This window comes from Chaetomium globosum, genomic scaffold (assembly GCF_000143365.1).
Source record: "Chaetomium globosum CBS 148.51 scaffold_6 genomic scaffold, whole genome shotgun sequence".
NCBI classification, from domain to species: Eukaryota; Fungi; Ascomycota; class Sordariomycetes; order Sordariales; family Chaetomiaceae; genus Chaetomium; species Chaetomium globosum.
In genome coordinates this window covers 3,359,999-3,376,404 of record NT_165981.1, presented here as the reverse complement: position 1 = coordinate 3,376,404, position 16,406 = coordinate 3,359,999, and the positions used below count along the sequence as shown (strand labels likewise).

The window sequence follows — 16,406 nt, the reverse complement described above, 5'->3', positions numbered from 1 at the left end:
AGTTTCGCGTCGGTACGACTACACTCACGCCAGCAACGTTCACATCCCCATCGACAACCCCAGCTCCAGCACAAGTCGGTATCATCGAAGAGAATGGAGCAGTTGTCACCGTCACCAGAGCTCCCGTCGCTGTGATCGCGGGGGTAGAGTCTTCTCGCCACTCCCCCAGCGTGGCTGCATATGGTTGGGCATTGGCATTTGAAGAACATGCTGGTGTTTTCGAAGCTAGTGGGCGATCGCTGTCCGCCGGGCCCGCGAAGACCTCCACTTCGCACCTGGGTCCCGAGGCGATCGAAAGCCTCCTGGCCTTGGCGATGAGCTGGATGCCAACCGTAGAGTCTAGATCCGCGCCTCCTCCGTCCATATCCTGGAGATCTAGGACGTGCTGGCCCTGTTGTTGCCCGGCTCGCATGGGTGGTGACGCCATCGTGAGCGAAACCCGGCCAGGGATGCCACGATCTTTCTAAAAACGGCGACTTGCTTTTGCTTCTCCAAGTTCCCTGATGACCTGGCAACGAGTGAGGTGTGCCCGTCTGAGTTGTTACTTTCACTGTCGGCCGCCGAACGAACGAGGCAAGCCGAGTGTAAGTCACGTCAGGTTACAGGCTCAGATTGCCCCGCGGTTTCCTGTCGCGTTGCCGCCCGTCTAGCCTTGCAAAGTCGCCAACTGCAGAAATTGTTTCCGATTCGGGCGGATGTCTCACGCTCCTCTGCCGGCCAGCGCGTAGAGCGCGTACAACAGTCCCGAGGGGGGATTCTCGGCGCGGCTAAACAGGATCGCGTCAAGCAAGAAACCCGGAGGGGTGGCCGCCGATTTGGCCGCACAATGAAAACTCAGCAAGACGGTGGCTGGGGGTGGAAAGCCAGGCTGAAGTACATAGAGGGTTGCCGCAAGTGGTACCTCGTAATCCGGAGTTGAGTTGTCTATCAGATCATGTGTGTGCTCGCAGTACTGCCGCAGGATCGGAAACTTATGGACCGTGAAGGGTAGGAACAGCGAGCCGATGGGTTTGTCGACAACGAGACCGGCGGAATTGTTCCGTGCGGACTTGAACAATCGCAATGTCAAGACGGGAGCTTCGAGTCCGAAGTGAATTCAAGAACAGAGAACGGATTGGTATTGTAAACCGAACCTGAAAGGTAGGGACCTTTCACGATCATTTTTCAAGACTGCCAATGCTCGTCGCAGATGACATCGGCCACAACTCAAGCACACGCAACCGCAAAGGCAGCAGCTCGTGGTAGTGTCACGGTCGCAGGTGCGAAGCACAGGATTACGCAAGTGACCGCAATGCAAGGGGCAAGTATGAGACGAGAGCACCTAATTCAGCGGCAGGCACGACAGCCGACCCTTGCCGTCGAGTGTCTCAGGACAGTGTGAAGCTCGTGCAGCTTCCGCAACCACTCTCGCATTCTAACCATGTTGTGAAGTTATTAAGCTACTTTGTACAAAATTACAACCGTTGATTCGGAGCCACGTCATCTGAACCAGACTGAAATTCAGATATCACACCAGTTCAGTCGTTTCTTAGGTCGTCCCTTGCTTTCGTAGAGCAGAGTACCTGGCTACAGTCCGGACACGCACGGTGCAAGCGTGTGGGCTCGTCCCAAAGCGGAAGGCGGGTCTTCACACAAGGCTGGTGCCTTGCCTGCCCTCGCGGCTCAGAGCCAGCAACAGCAAACAGCCAGTGCTCCTTGCGAACGACAAGAGCCCATTGTAAGGAGGAGAGAGCAATCGGTGGTTATGATGCTCCGCAAATGCAAAATCTAAATCTTTTTCCAGTTTGTAGCTCGGCATTTCCAGGAAGCCACTCGGATAACCCGGCCGGTTCCCCAAGCCTCAAAGTTCCAGACAAACGCTCCCTGACAAGGTCCTCTCAGCGAATCAGAAAAAAACGCTTCTCGCGGGTAATGCCCCACTGGACTTCCGCATTCGGTCGAAACTGCGAATGGTGTGCGTCTGGTGTACGTAGGGAGGAACCGCATTGCGAACATCACTGCCAGGGCGACCTGCAGGGGTTTGCTGCACGCCTGCGCTGTCGCAGCAGATCCACAGCGTGGGTTTGGTGTGGAGTTACTGTGCTGCTGTGCTGCTGGTCGCTGCCATGCGCATCTCCTGCGGGCTTTACCTCTGCTGGGTCTCGTCAATTTGGGTTCGTCACATCTCACCTCCCGTTAGCTCGTTATCACCTGCATTTTCCTGTTAACAAAAAAAGAATAAATAAATAAAAAATAACGCCAACAGGTTCGAATACATCGCTTATCGACCCTCAAGTACTGTGACCTCGATCAGTTGATGCCTGACATCACCACTAATGGTCTCCCCACATCTCCCCACGTCCTCGAACACGCCCGCTTTTCGCCATGAACACGATCACCTTTCTCCAAGTTCGGCTTGATCACGGCCACTGACGTGTGACGTTGGATCGGCGGGGTTGGCCTCGAACAATGCGGCCACAACCTCCTTGTCACCCTCAGCGTTGCCTGTTCCAGAAGGGGAAATGGCGGGCGGACTGAACCGGAGAACACCAGCCTGAAGCCCGATGAATGGCCCGGTGCTAGCGCCATCGGGCTCGCGACAACGAACAAAATCGGTGTAGGTTTAGGGTTTGGTTGTGCGGAATCCGCCTGTCGACCCTGGCAAATCGGTACTTGCTGAGTTGTGCTCGACGCGGATATCTCCCGCGGTCCGACGCAAGCAGCCGGCTCACACGCCCGGCTATTGTGGGAGGGTTGCCGGCAGGGGTTACGGATACTGCGCCGCGAGTCCTCCTTCAATCAACAGAAGCCTCGCGCGGCGGCAGGAAAGGCTTTCCCTTGAGCGCGACGAGTAGCTTGGGGAAACGCGGATTCCGCAGCCTCGCTCGGTGTTTGCGGGACATGTATTGACAACCGCCGCGGGCTCGGGTTGCGGCCCTCCTGTGGCCCGCCCTCCCTCAAGTCTGGGCCGGCCAATAGAGACGTCTATCGTCTCCCCTTGAGGCTGTTCCCCAAACACACCTTTCCGCACCCGCATTCCCGCGGGGGGCCCTGTAGCACCCCTGTCTTTGAACGCTGAGTCGATCGCTTCAGCCCGCCGCCTCGAGCTAAATCCGCCTCCCCTGTCCTTCAATATCAACGTCATACGTGCATTGACCATCGACTGTAGCCCGATTCACCTTGGTGTTTAAGTCCAAACAGGGTCAACAGGGTCAACAGGGTCAACAGGGTCAACAGGGTCAACAGGGTCAACAGGGTCAACAGGGTCAACAGGGTCAACAGGGTCAACAGGGTCAACAGGGTCAACGGTTTTAGGTCCTCACCGTCAATGCCCGAGAAATGCCATCACAGTTCAAGAAATACCTCTTCAATAGTGTTTGTGGCATGTCCGCGACTCGACCATCCAGTTCTTGCCGAGAACTCGCTATTCCCCCGCCCCACCCGACGATGTCAGCTGGAGCACACCTCGCCAGTCCAACACTAAACCGGGCCAAGTCTATGATAGCTCAGCAACGCCGCGCAGGTTGGCATACATAGGCTTTATTTCTGGAGGCCAGTACATGTACCACGCTCCAATGACAAATCTTGGCCAGCACACCAGCGTATGGAACGTCCTCCCGAGAGAACAGGACAAAAGAATTGCCAAAACAAGTAGTAGGCATCATTCACCCGACTCCCCGAGGGGAACGGGCCGCTCCCGTCTTTGGACATTCAAGATCATACTATTGAAATGAAGACGTGGGTCGACAGATTCTCACCGTTCGAATTCGCTGTGGAACTAGGCAAGGGTGGCTGAGCTCCGTAAGGCCTCTCAAGAATACCCGGCCGGTCTCGAGGCCATGTTTACATTGACCCCTGCGTCTCTTACTCTTGCTCCACCCGGCCGCCTACGGGGTCGCGGCAACATGATTGATTCATCGCGCCCCTCATTGTTTCCTTCCGTTTCCAGATTTCAGACCTGTGCCGCAAGCTGCTGCAACACAGCCTCTCTACCTCACGTCTTCGGCATCTACTCCGATTTCCGTATTCAAGGAAAACAGCCCCGGGGTTTCAGCCTCATTCAAACTCTGGCCGCATGCCAGCGTCGCTAAAACGAAACCGGCGACAACACAGTCAGTTTCGTCTCGCCGGGGCCGCTTTCACGGGCCCCCCCCCTACTAGTTTGTCTTGCCTTTCGACGGGAAGGGAGGGCGAGCAATGCCGGCACGCCCGGAAGTTGAACCGGCTATTGCCCGACCCGGTCTGCCAGCAAAACGGCCTTACCGTCCCATTTGTGGTCATCCCGCTTTCATCACCCCACAGGAAGCAAGATGAGGTGTAAGTCACCGCCCCCATGGTGGATCGTCCGATGAGCTGGCCAGTCAACCAAACCGGGCCGTCGCTGTCCCTTTTCGTCCATTCAAGCCACAAACGACAATAACAGCTCAGAGAGAGTCAAGTCAAGTGACGGCACAAATGACTTGCGCATTTGTCTCTCGCACTTCATGCCTGCCTCTGGCCTCCTCCACTGCGGCCCAGCCGCACGCAAGAGTCCGATCTACACCTGGCCGTGCATCGGGTGCGTCGGCGATCGCGGCCTGTCCCCGTAGCCAGCACCGCGCAGGGGGTCCGTCTAGCGGGCACCCACTCGACAGGTGGCGATGTGTTTCCCTTTGTTTCCTGCCGACCCATGTCCCAGTCAGCCTAATCTGAAGTACCCTGGACGGTCGGTACAAGCGGGTTTCGCTACACGCATGGAATGTCAGAGGGCGTTCTAGAAAGTCACTGGGACTACCCACGGCGTGCTACCCTGTCCGAAACCAGCCCGACAATCCGTGGGACTATGCCGGTTAGAGACCACAGAGGAATGAATTCGAACATTGGCCGGGACAAGGACTGGCTACTCATGAGCCGCCACGTCACTTATCCCGCCCATGAACCTCCCGTTGAGGCGAACAGGTCGTGTGGAGTTCATCCTGGAGTCGCTAACTAGAGAAGCGAACCCGCACCATGAGTCGGCGGCCGTGTGAGCGGGGGCCCGAGCCTTGAAAAATGGGGAGCAGTTCATGTGAGAGGAAGTTCCTGCGACCGGACCCTGCTCAACGGCCGCTGGTTTGTGTCATTCTGCCCGTGGAAGCGGAGCATGGTTGCAACCGACGTGCCTTAGGGTGTCCAAAGCAGCCAATCCAGTTGGTCAATCCGTCCGTCGGGCTCTAAGGACAGAAAGATTGTGGGGGTTCACACTCAGTCGGTATACTTGGGCTCTTGCGGAAACAGCTTGGCTTGCCGGCGGGGGCAGTACGGCAACATCAACCTTCAGCCGCTTAATACCCATGATCGAGATCAGACAACAACTCCCCTTTCTAACGAAGTGGAAGCATGATGAGACCGCTTTTGGCAGCAGCCGAAGCCAGCCGCCCTTGCTTACATGAGCAGTATAATGACAGAATCGGGATGCGGGCTCGACTGCACCCGGCCGCCACCACCACTCCAGTGTTACCAGGCACACTTCCGAGTGGCTTCTGCCTGTCGATCCGGTCTGCAGCAGAATGCGGGAATCCAATCACGACCGAGTCCGAAAAACGGGCGGCCGGACCCGTGTGGCAGAGTCAGATCCCGTAGTGGTATGCCTACTTACGAGCATCGCCAGCTGTAGCGAGGCGAGCCGAGGCATGGCTACTTCGCTTGACAGAGTCATGTTGATTGCTGGAATCCTTGCGGGGAGCATGTATAAGTAATCCATCGTTACAGGCATTGTTCCGTGCGAGCGGGAGGGCCGTGGTCGTTGAAGCCGATAATGCCAAGAGACTATTTGATTTACACCTAACTTGGCAATCAAGGGGGGGTATTGGACGGGGAACCAAGCAGACGATCCACACCACCTATTTACACAGTACCTCAGCACTTCGGCCCTACAGGAATATAGGCCCAAAAAAGATAATCTCTCTGTTTCTTGTTTGGTGGCGGCCGCTCCCCTGGTCCCCGATGAGACACCCCCTCCCCCCCCCCTGCCCCTCTCCGGCCCAGGTCGCGGCCACCTTGACCCAGCCTAGCCGAACAGATGTTGCCATGTGGGCCGACCCGGAAGGGGCCTAGCCGGGGCAGCACCTGCGCAAGGTTTGAACGGGTAGATCCTCTGTCGGTGGTCCACAAGGCGAAGGTTTCTGCTGTTAGACGGCGGGGTAGGCTGGTAGCCAAAAAGGGACCGAACGGTACCAATAGATACGAACAAGCCAAACCCCCCCTGCGCTCATTGGGCTCTGATCTGTCCTGGCCGCCACGGGTCGCGACAAGGCGGGCCTGCTACTAGGGCGAAGACGCGCTGTGCGTGTATGCAGGAAGACCGGCACAAAACGGGCAAGAAAGAAAGAATTTGTTGAGTAGAATATGCAAGACGGACACCCGACACGGCTAGCATCCCAGACCTCGGCCCAATGGCAGGGGGCTTGACGATGCCGAACGGGGGGGGAGGGAGGTGTGATGCGGTACATACGATAAGTTTGCCCCCTTCGATATCAATGGGCAGTCGGTTCCTGATTTGACCACCTCGGTACCCACGCAGCCCTGTCTCAAACCAAGCGTGTATTAATGTGGAGTGGTACCTACAAATGGGTCTGTATGTATGAATTTATGGCGCGGTGGACAAGCCCGCGCCTGTGTGTGTGCTCGACCCCTGGCTAATGAGGCCACGAACAACGTGGCTCCTATGGCGGCCGTCCACCCAGAGCAGACCTGGGTGGGGCCCAGGACAACGGGGTAATTTGCCGGGCAAGGGTGCCATCGCGCATGTTTCCCTGTGGCTGACGGGCAGGCACGCCGCACACCTTTTGCTCGACGTGTGATCGGAAGCGTGATTGACGATGGGCGGACTGGGGGGGGGGGCGGAGGATACATCATACCGGGAGGGGCCCAGGGGGTAGGAGAAGGAATTGTACAGTACATACCAGCTCGGCTTCCGTGGACGGGAACATCTTCTTCTTGGCCGACCGTTTCTTCTCACCATCTATCCTTGACACCGCTTGGTACATGGACAGCTGCCAAAAGTCAAACACTTTCACCCCTTTGGGGAGTCGACGGGGACGACGACGTGCCGAGTATAAGATCTGTCCCAGACCCTCGAGGTCCAACACGGAAGAGCTCCACCACACCACTGACCTCGACACCAAGACGGCGACATCATTGCATCGATACAAAACATTCGCCTCACGGCAGAATCACCACAGCCCAGCGGCGGCAAATCAACAACGACATAAGACATAAAGGACGACATTCATACCTGTTAAGGTCACCGAGAGACGTCAACCTCTCCGATTATCAAACCGCGTCCCTGGAGCGCCAGTGTCTACTCCATCACCAGCTGCCAACAAGGCCTCCCACGAGGTGAGTCAAGGGCTTTTGTTCAGCACCAGGCAACCACGCCGTTGTGACACCCCAATGGCAAGCGGGCGCCCTGGGGTTGAAAGCATGCCATTGAGCAAGGGGGGAAAGAACACCAAGCTGACCAGTACATTGCTTCGTTCCGATTCGGTTAGACGCGGGGCCAGCATCTCGAACAATCATCCGACGCTTTTCGTCGTGCGCGTTCTCTACGGGGAAGGCGAAAGCAAGCCACGATCGAGCCGACAGGGCCGTCGAGGCCAGAACCCCTGAGCATCGAACCATAATTCCGCGGGCTACGACACAACATCCCCTGGACGGGGACAGCCACGGGAAGCAACAAATCTTGACAGAAATAAGAAACCAAACCAACAAAAGTGTGAAACAAAACAACAGACACGCACGCAATACAAGGCGAGACAGAGAGAAGAACCGAAACACAGAAAAGAGAAAACAAACGAACTCTCACCTACATCACAACCCCCAGTTACACCACCACCCAACCATGTGCTACTTCGAACACACTAATCTGGCCCTGCGGCTGGTGGAAGTGGGGCCACTTCCGACAGCAGTGCACGCGCGAGTACCGGACGGGCGAGACGTGCGGGCTCAAGCTGGTGTTCAACACCTACCTCGAGCCCAAGCCAGTGCCGGCACTTGCGAGCAGATGTTGACCAAGAGGGGGCGCGTGGAGAAGATGGAGCTCTGAGTTGCGCCGTTGGCGCGCCGAGGCCAACCGCCGCGCCACGATTGAGAAGACGGAGAAGGAGATTTTCGCGCTGAATATCCAGATTCCCCCGCTGTGGGGGGAGCATGAGGTGAGGAGGCTTTTTTTTAATTATTAGGGGGGGGGGGGGGGGGGGGTTCTCTTTTCGTTCTTGGGTCGTTTACCGTGTAGTCTTCTCTTTTTTTGGCTCGTTTTGGGCTGTCGGGCCAGGCAGTGAGTGTATCGATTCGGGACGGAAAAGAGAGCGGGGGAGAAGAGAGGGGGCCCGGAAAGGAGTAGGGCGGAGAGACGCTGAAAGCGAGCGGCACAAACGGCCGGCTATAGGGCAGTGTGAAGGAGAGACGGAGATGCTGGAACGAGCACAGAGCTCCGAAGCTGAGAGCCAGTAGCTCAAGCTGTGGTACCATGGAGAGAGAATGACTCCCACGGGCAGCGCTGAAACGGCATGTGCCACCGTGCCTTGCCGGGACCAGGATGAGGTCCTTCCGGAAAAGGGGCGAACGGAAGATTCGCCATGAGTGGTCAGGGACGGGGTGAGCAAAAAGGGTGGGGCTTGCGACGGAGGGAAGAGCAAGGCGACGATTTCATTCCTTATGTTTTCCTTAGTTTCTTTTTTCCCCTTGTTTCAGGGCCTAGAGGACTCGAAGACGGACCACGGACCCCATTGTTACTCGAAAAAGGGGAGACGGGGAGGTGGACGGCCAAGGGGGACTGCATGCCGGAATCTGCACTATTGCTGCAAGGTGCTTTCGACAGGACCCGGGAGCCAGAAGGGCAACCGTTCTGTTTTGTCATTTCCTTTTCTCAACGAGTGCGCGTTTCATGTTTCTCATGCTCGGGAGCTTTACGATGTTCATCACACGGTCTGGGGATCATGGCAAGAATTGGCAAAGGGACACAGGACTTTTTCCTCAGCAATGGGGGTTCCGACGGAAAGGCTAGGGAAAAGACAGCTTCGAGATTACTGCTACGAGATGCTACTACAAAAGAGACTCAATTTTCACAAAGGCCCTTGCCACCAGTTCCGCTGATCGGCGAGGTGTCCTCCCGCTGACGCCCGACATGACAAGCCGAGGGGAACCAAAGGGCAAAACCGCTTTGAACATGGCTGAACCCAGATCCCTGTGCCCCTTTCTCGATAATCCCCCGTGTCCGCCACCGCGGGGAAGCTCTCGTTTCGAATCCTCAGAGGCAGGCGAGCATGAGTAAGAGTGCAGAAAGGCGGAAGCAGACTTCCACTGCCCAGAAAGCGGAACATCAGACTGCAGAGCCGGGAGCGATCCCACTGGCTTCCCCTCCCCACCATCGGGTTTGTCGGCAGGACGATGACGTGGGGTGTTGTGGCCAAAATATGAGCGGGAAAGAGAACACCGTGGGCGGTAGCCTCTGGATGCCCCGCTCCCGGTGATCGGTGTCAGAGGTAGGTCCGCCGAGTTTCCGTATTTGGCAGGCCACTGTAACACATGTAGCCGGTGAGAGAACATGGCAGATGGGGGGGCCTGGGCAAATGGAAGGAACAGAGCTGGGTGAGGGGGCGCGTATGTAGCGTGGGCGGCGTTGGCCATGTCTCACACTGGAATGCTGAGCTGGCAGTGGGCGGGCGGATTTCTTCGCTTCCGGAGGGGCGGGGGGATGACCGAGAGAACATCGTAACAGGAGGGAAGGAGGCAAGAAGCGACGGGCAGAACACCCCGGGGTTTTCTGTGGCCTAAAGCTGATAGGTGGCCGCGGCGGCGCGGGAACGGTCTCAGCCAAAAAGATCACCGATAGACGCCCGTTCTGCTTGTTTAGGCAGCGTCCGTGAGGTTTTGACAGGCCGGGAGACGCGTTCTGGGGAAGACAAGCCGCCAGACGCAGGCCAGAAGGCCGGGGGAGCACTCCAAGTGTGGGTGGGACAGGGTAGGGGTCCGAGAGTGGCGGGTAGCAGTCTGGGCCGCTCTGCTTGTACTCCTCCCTGGAAGCACCCGGTGGCTGCTGAGGGGAGAGCTGAGTGACGTGACCTCTTGGCTGCGTTGTGCGCGCTTGCCCTCGTCTGTTGCATATCCTTCCCAGTCTAGTGGTCATCCCGCGTCCTTGTGCCCCGGACCTCGCCCCGCCCCTCTCGATTCGTGGCGACCCCCGTTCCTCTCCCGATAACCATCTGCGGGCTGTAGGTAGGTCGCTTAATACGCAGTGACGGACGAGCCACATCCAGCGTCTCGCGTCAGGCCCTTATCGTCCGAGCTAGTGTCGCCAAAGTCAGGGTGGCATCGTTGTTAGTAGATTGCCGAACATAGGTGACGAGCCGTGGACCCCGGGGGGTGGAGGGGACAGGGCTCACGCCCTATCCAAGCAGATAAAAAGCGGTGGCCGCCGACAACGGACGCTCTCGAGTTCATGGGAGCAGGAGAGAGGCCTTGTTTATACAACAGTCCCCGCCGTGATGGGGCGTCCCCATCCCTTATGCACGTGGCTGGTGGCATATGGGCGTGTGACCTCGCACATACCCTGTTTACCTAGCGTGACCCGCACGATGAGCTCTTGATTGGTTGGTAGAGGGCTGGATAAGGGCCAGTCAACGACAAAAGGGAGCTTCTTGATTGAATTGTGCAGTACGACGGACGGGTACGGACTGCATGGCACATCCTTCCAATATCCCCTGGCCTCCACACCACCAGAGTGCTAGGACGCCATGCCATGTCCTTTACCAAAACAGAATTGAAACGAAAAAAGAGGCGGTATCCTGCCTTCATGGGTATCATCAACTTTTTCCAACCAGGCCGCCCCGCCTTTTCACGTTTTACTCTCGCCGAATTCTCGTGGAAACATGGACGGATGGGGGTCGGGCCTTGGGCGCGCCGGCCGCGGGTGGGGTGGGCGCGAAGATACCGAGGGAACGGAACGGCGTCAGCCGGTACGGGTCAGCAGGCCCGTCCACATGCTAAGATGGGCGCGTGCCCGTCCACTAGCCCGTCAGCTGGTCGCGAGCGCGGTATTTTGGCGCGGCGGGAGCGCATTAGAGCATGGCGGCCGCAGCATCGGCAAAGTTGCCAACAAGACTGTCACCCCCTTCGACCTTGATGGGCATAACCCCTTGTTGCATCTCGATGGTGTCGTCGTCCGGGGTACCCCAATCAACGCGGGCTACGGAAGGGAGGTCGTCGTGGGATGAGAGCTTTGAGAGAAGTGTTTGGTACCGAACAGTGGTGGCGTCCTGGCCGACATAAACGTAGGGGCCTGGGGCGGTCTGGGCGGCCTTGTCTTGGGGTACGATCTCGTATATGTCGACCATGGCACTGTGCAACTAGGTTAGCCATGCATCGTCCCAAGGCCGTGGAACCGGGAGCGGGGGCAACGGGGCCACCCGGAGAACGGGAGGGGTGAGAGGTGAGGGGTGGCATACTCAGATGTGCGCGCCACTACCCTCTGTAGAGCCTCAATCTCTCTTTGGACCTCCTGTGGATCCTCCTGGCCCATCATATGTTGCTGGTCGAAGCTGTTATAGTTGAGGTTGTTGGGATCGTCGAAGAGGTGTCGGGCTTCGTCTTCCTCCTGCGCGGAAACGGTTAGTTAGTCTTGGTGTCCATCATCAAGTCCCAGGCGATGGCACACACCTCATCGTATTCATCGCGACGGCGGTTGCCGAGGCAGGAAGAGCAGTTCCCCATTACGTCGTGTGGTCCGCAGTCGCAAGAAGCCCCCGAGGCAAAAGAATTGGAGCAAAGTTGTCGCAAAAAATAATGAATGACAGGAAGGTCAAAAAGTGACTATGGCTCCCGCGCAGGGGGGAACTAGCGCGGTCGGTTCATAAGGAAGGAATTCCCGCCTCAAATTGAACAATTCGAACCGATAAATGGTGGGATGTTGGTGATGTTTCGCGATGACCAAGGCGCAAGTGTCGCAGTGTTGGGCGGGCGGCGCTAAGTCTCTGCGTATGGCTTGGAGTTGCTCCTCAGGTTTTTTGACCCATCCTTGCACGTTCCTCGGCTGCTGGAGAGCTGGGACCAATCGATACTGGTGCAAGGGCGGCCCAGACCCCGAGCTCCATTTCCAGGTTGCCAAGGGTGTGCTGCGGTGCACGAGCCATATTGAGCCTGTGTGCCTGTCTGGCGCAGGCCGCCTTTGAAGTTCAAGCTTTCCTGCAAACCCTGTAGGTAACTACCGAATTCATCAGTTTTGCTGTCAAGCTCATCAGTTTTTCTCTCAAAAGATGAATTGACCCCACAGCCAGCTAAATGCTCGCCGAAACAGAGCGCACATTGGGGACCTAACTACCTAGCCCAGGTTTTACCACTATGTAAACCCCCAGCTCCTTCGCAAACACACCTTGTTTGCATCCGTCGCAGCGGAAATTGCAAAGTCTCTTGCCGCAACCAACAAGCGCGCATTCATCCCATCCCCACTACCGGGTTGGCTAGCCTCCCTGGGGATGGCATCGACAGCATCCACTAACCTCAACCATCGTAGCATCGGTCGGAGGGTTTACGTCAATCGGACAAAACACGGATGGAGATGCTCATGGAAAGCCTTGCACTTCGCGGCCTCGGAGCAAACGGCATCCCTTGATTTAAACCCCACGGCTCCTCACGATGATCACTCTGACTACGCAGGAGATATGGTTGCCAAGCACATCTCAAATCACCGACAGCTGCAGCCCGGCAAACAAGTCCGATGCTGGCCAATCTTGGCCCACCCCCACGATGATCGAGGCGCCACTCCAGAGATGATCGACCACTCGGCGCCACCCCGGCAGCCCGGCTTCCCGCGCACTTACACAGTCCAACATCACGATCAACATGGCCCGGAGCAGATTGGAGACGGGTGTGAGCTGGTTTATCTTGCGCCTTGGCCCCAGCTTCCGGGATACCGTCCTACCTTCTCGCTATACCGATTTTCTCGCTCATTAGGCAGGCCGTGACGACCACTTGGCGAGGATGCCAGGCCAAATTCTCCGTCAACCAGAGGGTGCAGTACGGCCCGCTGCGTTCCTCTTTCATTCTGCCTGGCCTGCGGGCTCAGAATTCCACATTCGGGGAGCGTCGTTAAGGAACCGTCAGACGGAGGGGACTACTTGCGGCGCCGACGAGACGACATGTCCTCAAGGTGGCTGGTGTTGTAAGTCGGCTGCTCCGGTTCGTAAGAGACAACATGGCTAACCATTCTCCGCGTATCTAGGTAGCGCTGGTGAGACATGTTCTGTCGACAACGGGGCTTTCTTTTGCTGCCCTGCAGGCGCGGAAGCTGGTTGCGCGCGGGTGTGCGCCGTCGGCGACTTCCAATGCGGTTCTGTTTGTTGTGCAGACGGACAGACGTGTATGGGGCCCGACACGTTGTCGCCGTTTTGCGTCAGTCCGGCGCCGAGCTCGGTTGCGCCGACGACAACGACTCTCCCCACTCAAACAACCACGACCCCTTTGCCGTCGTCAACCGGATCAAGCAGCACTACGACAATATCCACAACGCGAACATCAAGGGCTCCATCGCCTACGGCACACTCTACTACGGTTGTTACCACCCCAGCAATAACCGATCGCCCTTCACCTCCTGGGGTTACTTCAACAGCCTCGGCAGCCCCCTCGCAAGGGGGCCTCACGCACCCAGCCCAAATCGCAATCGGCATCATCGTCCCTGTCGCCGTTGTTATCATTGTCAGCGCTCTCTGGTTTCTGTTATTCCGCCGGCCTGGCCGGGGCCGCGGACACCGCAGAGGCGGCACGGGAGACACCAGCTTTGGTTTCGGGACGGGTTCACGCGGCCCCACCCCTCCTCCGGCATATTCCAAGACCGGGTCAGATGCGGCCCTGGGGCCGCCCATGTCGGTGCACGAACAGTACATGATGGAGGCAAGCGCTGAGAGGAGAAGGGAAGGGTCGGCAGTTGGAGAGGGGTTCGAAATGGCGGATCTTAGACGGGAAGGGAACCCGAGCGCGGGGCAGGCGGGGGCTGGCATGCAACCTGGGGCAGGCCCTGGGGATGTGTCACCTCTTTCGGATGACGGGGAATCGAGAGGGAGAGTGTCGCCTCACCCGGGCAACATGGTTGATGTTTAGGTCTTGTCCATTCGTGAGTTGCACACGAGACGAGGGCTCTATTACTAATGCTAATACTTAATTATAATCGATGCCGGTGCCGAAGCCGTGTGCCATGGCATCTGTGATGGATTGCAACTTGCATGTGTGGATGGATGGATGGATGGAATTTATTTCGCCCGGAGGCACTGGGCCTATAGGGCCTTAGCACGCTAGCTACATCCGGATCAGATCGTTTTGCGTTTAACTCGTACAAGCCCCCTACTTCTTCCCTCTTTCTCGCTGCACCATTTACCTCTTGCCTTGGTTGTTGTTAGCAGATCAGCTTGGAGGCTACTTTCTCCAAGTGTTCAGCGTCCTATCTTCAGCAGCTAAAGCGGGACCTGCTGGTTAAGGCTCGTGGTTGAGGCTCGTGGTGTTGAGTGTCGGCTTCTTCTACTGTGACTGGTTTAGACTCTCCTCTTCATTCAGCTCCAGCCTTCCTGTTGCCATTGCGTATTTGATCGTCGCCCGGACTGCCTTCATATCTGGTGACCAATGCCTTGTATCTGATGGCGCTTTCCCTCCCAGATAGAACGAGAGGCTTCCTCGTCTTGCCACTGTGCATTGCAGCATGTCTTCCCTCAGAGCTGTCCATCTCACGCATCGGAAAAGAAAGTGTTCCACTGATTCCCTCGCTTGTCCACAGGCACAAAGGTCTGACTCGACCGCCCCAATCCTGCTCAAAAAACCGTTCAGTCTCGCCATTCCGGTTCGGAGCTGCGCCAATACGCAGGCCTCCCTTCGCTTCAGCTTGTCATAGAGATGGCGCGTGTGCTTGCCTGGTAGTGCTGCGTCCATGGCCTTTGAGAACTTACCCACGCCTACAGGTAGAACTCTTGTCGTCCGTTGTCTTTCCATTGCCAGCCTCATCGCGGTAGACTTGGCCTGGGGCATTTGGGAGTCGGGTGTGCGTCCTTGCTTCGACGCTCTCTGGGCTGCTGCCTTGGCATCTGACCCTAGCGCGAAGTCAATCTCCGCTGGTATCCACAGAAAGTTGACTGAGTTTCCTCTTTGTCGGTGCAGCCTGGCCAAGTCGTAGATTTGCCGTATGATGCTTTGGCCGGATTGCTGCCGCGGCTGTCCAACTGCTGCCAGCGCTGACTGGTTCCTCGTGATCACGGTGATGTGCCTGTGGCAGATGCTAGCCGGTAACTTCTCCAGGGCCATTGCGATGGCTGCTAGCTCTGCTGTATATGGGTTCTGCTCTTCCCTTGTCCCAAGAACAACAGCATAGTTTGTCACAGTCTCGCTAGTTCTGTTGAAGAGAGTATCCCGTGCAAGGCCGCCCATGCCAACAATGCCCTTCTTTACGGATGAGCTGGTTGCGATCACGATTCCCGAGATTTTGTTGACCATCTCGGCCGCCTTCCCTCGATCGGCTTCGAGCGTCGGTCGTAGGCGAGGTACCCAGGGCGGGACGGCGTATTCCTGGATTGTCTCCATCCGGTCAACTCGTACTCCTTCAGCCACGCGGGCAATTTTCTGCAGCGGAGATACGAATCGTACGGTGGTCCGGACTTTCTTCATGGCAAGGGGATGCGTTCTGGGCAGCGTGTGGATGTTGATCCACAGACTGGCTGCCGCCTGGACGTGTCGTTCTCGTACGGGGTAGATGCTCGCTTCAGCTTCCACCACGGCTGTTGCCGCGGTTCGAAAGGCTCCCGTGATGGCCAGGGCCCCGATCTTCTGCGCCCTGTTCAGCCAGCTCAGTGCTTTTTCCCCGCACGCATGCATCCAGACATTGGCAGCGTAGTCCATGACCGGGGCTACTGTCGCAACAAATAGCTGTCTCGCTGTCCGCGGGGAAAGCATCTTCAGCCTCTTCAGGGCCAGAGCGGCTGCGAGGCCCTTAGCTGCCGTCCTAGCAATGTGCTGCTTGTAGCGGAGTTCGCGATCCATCACGACACCTAGGATTTTCGCACTTTCCTTCGGTTTGACCACTTCGCCTTTGACCGAGAACGGTTGTTCTGAAAATCGCTCCATGTTCCTCGTGAAGTGTATGATGGCTGTCTTTTCGCCTTCAAACTGCGCACCGCTCCGTTTCTCCCAGTCAAGGGCTTTGTCGATGATAGCTTGGATTCCAGTGCGGTTCGACTCCGCTGACGGGCCCGTTACCCAGGCAGTGTAGTCGTCCACGAAGGCAATTGCGCCTCCGTTCGCGTCGATCTTGTGCTGCACTAGGTCGGCGTTGAAGAAGAGGAACAACACTGGAGACAGCGGCGATCCTTGCGGAAGACCCGCTTGGGGTTGCATGTGTGACTGTGCAGCCTGCTGGTAAAGAACAACCCGTGGAC

The 16,406-nt window shown here is 57.3% G+C and overlaps 5 protein-coding genes across 5 annotated transcripts in view; 1 reads left to right on the top strand and 4 right to left on the bottom strand.

The window, feature by feature from the left end:
• The window catches only part of CHGG_09409 (uncharacterized protein), a gene marked incomplete at both ends in the record, with an annotated part of 1,139 nt that extends 712 nt beyond the window's left edge, over nt 1-427 (bottom strand). Inside the window, one exon of the mRNA XM_001227335.1 lies at nt 29-427. Coding sequence (XP_001227336.1) covers nt 29-427 — 399 coding nt within the window. The remainder of the gene's footprint in view (nt 1-28) is intronic.
• A 4,034-nt stretch (nt 428-4,461) lies between these two features.
• CHGG_09408 (uncharacterized protein) lies at nt 4,462-5,713 on the bottom strand (the record flags this gene model as incomplete). Its single annotated transcript, XM_001227334.1, has 3 exons — nt 4,462-4,638; nt 5,387-5,497; nt 5,597-5,713. The coding sequence occupies 3 exons, from the start codon at nt 5,711-5,713 to the stop codon at nt 4,462-4,464; spliced, it is 405 nt and encodes a 134-aa protein (XP_001227335.1).
• Nucleotides 5,714-11,057: 5,344 nt separating this feature from the next.
• CHGG_09407 (uncharacterized protein) lies at nt 11,058-11,709 on the bottom strand (the record flags this gene model as incomplete). Its single annotated transcript, XM_001227333.1, has 3 exons — nt 11,058-11,337; nt 11,445-11,593; nt 11,656-11,709. 3 exons carry the CDS (start codon nt 11,707-11,709, stop codon nt 11,058-11,060), a joined length of 483 nt encoding a protein of 160 aa, XP_001227334.1.
• Nucleotides 11,710-12,656: 947 nt separating this feature from the next.
• On the top strand, nt 12,657-14,091 carry CHGG_09406 (uncharacterized protein; the record flags this gene model as incomplete). Its single annotated transcript, XM_001227332.1, has 3 exons — nt 12,657-12,864; nt 12,983-13,156; nt 13,217-14,091. 3 exons carry the CDS (start codon nt 12,657-12,659, stop codon nt 14,089-14,091), a joined length of 1,257 nt encoding a protein of 418 aa, XP_001227333.1.
• Nucleotides 14,092-14,533: 442 nt separating this feature from the next.
• On the bottom strand, nt 14,534-16,365 carry CHGG_09405 (uncharacterized protein; the record flags this gene model as incomplete). Its single annotated transcript, XM_001227331.1, has 2 exons — nt 14,534-14,862; nt 14,928-16,365. 2 exons carry the CDS (start codon nt 16,363-16,365, stop codon nt 14,534-14,536), a joined length of 1,767 nt encoding a protein of 588 aa, XP_001227332.1.
• Between the last annotated feature and the right edge of the window lie 41 nt (nt 16,366-16,406).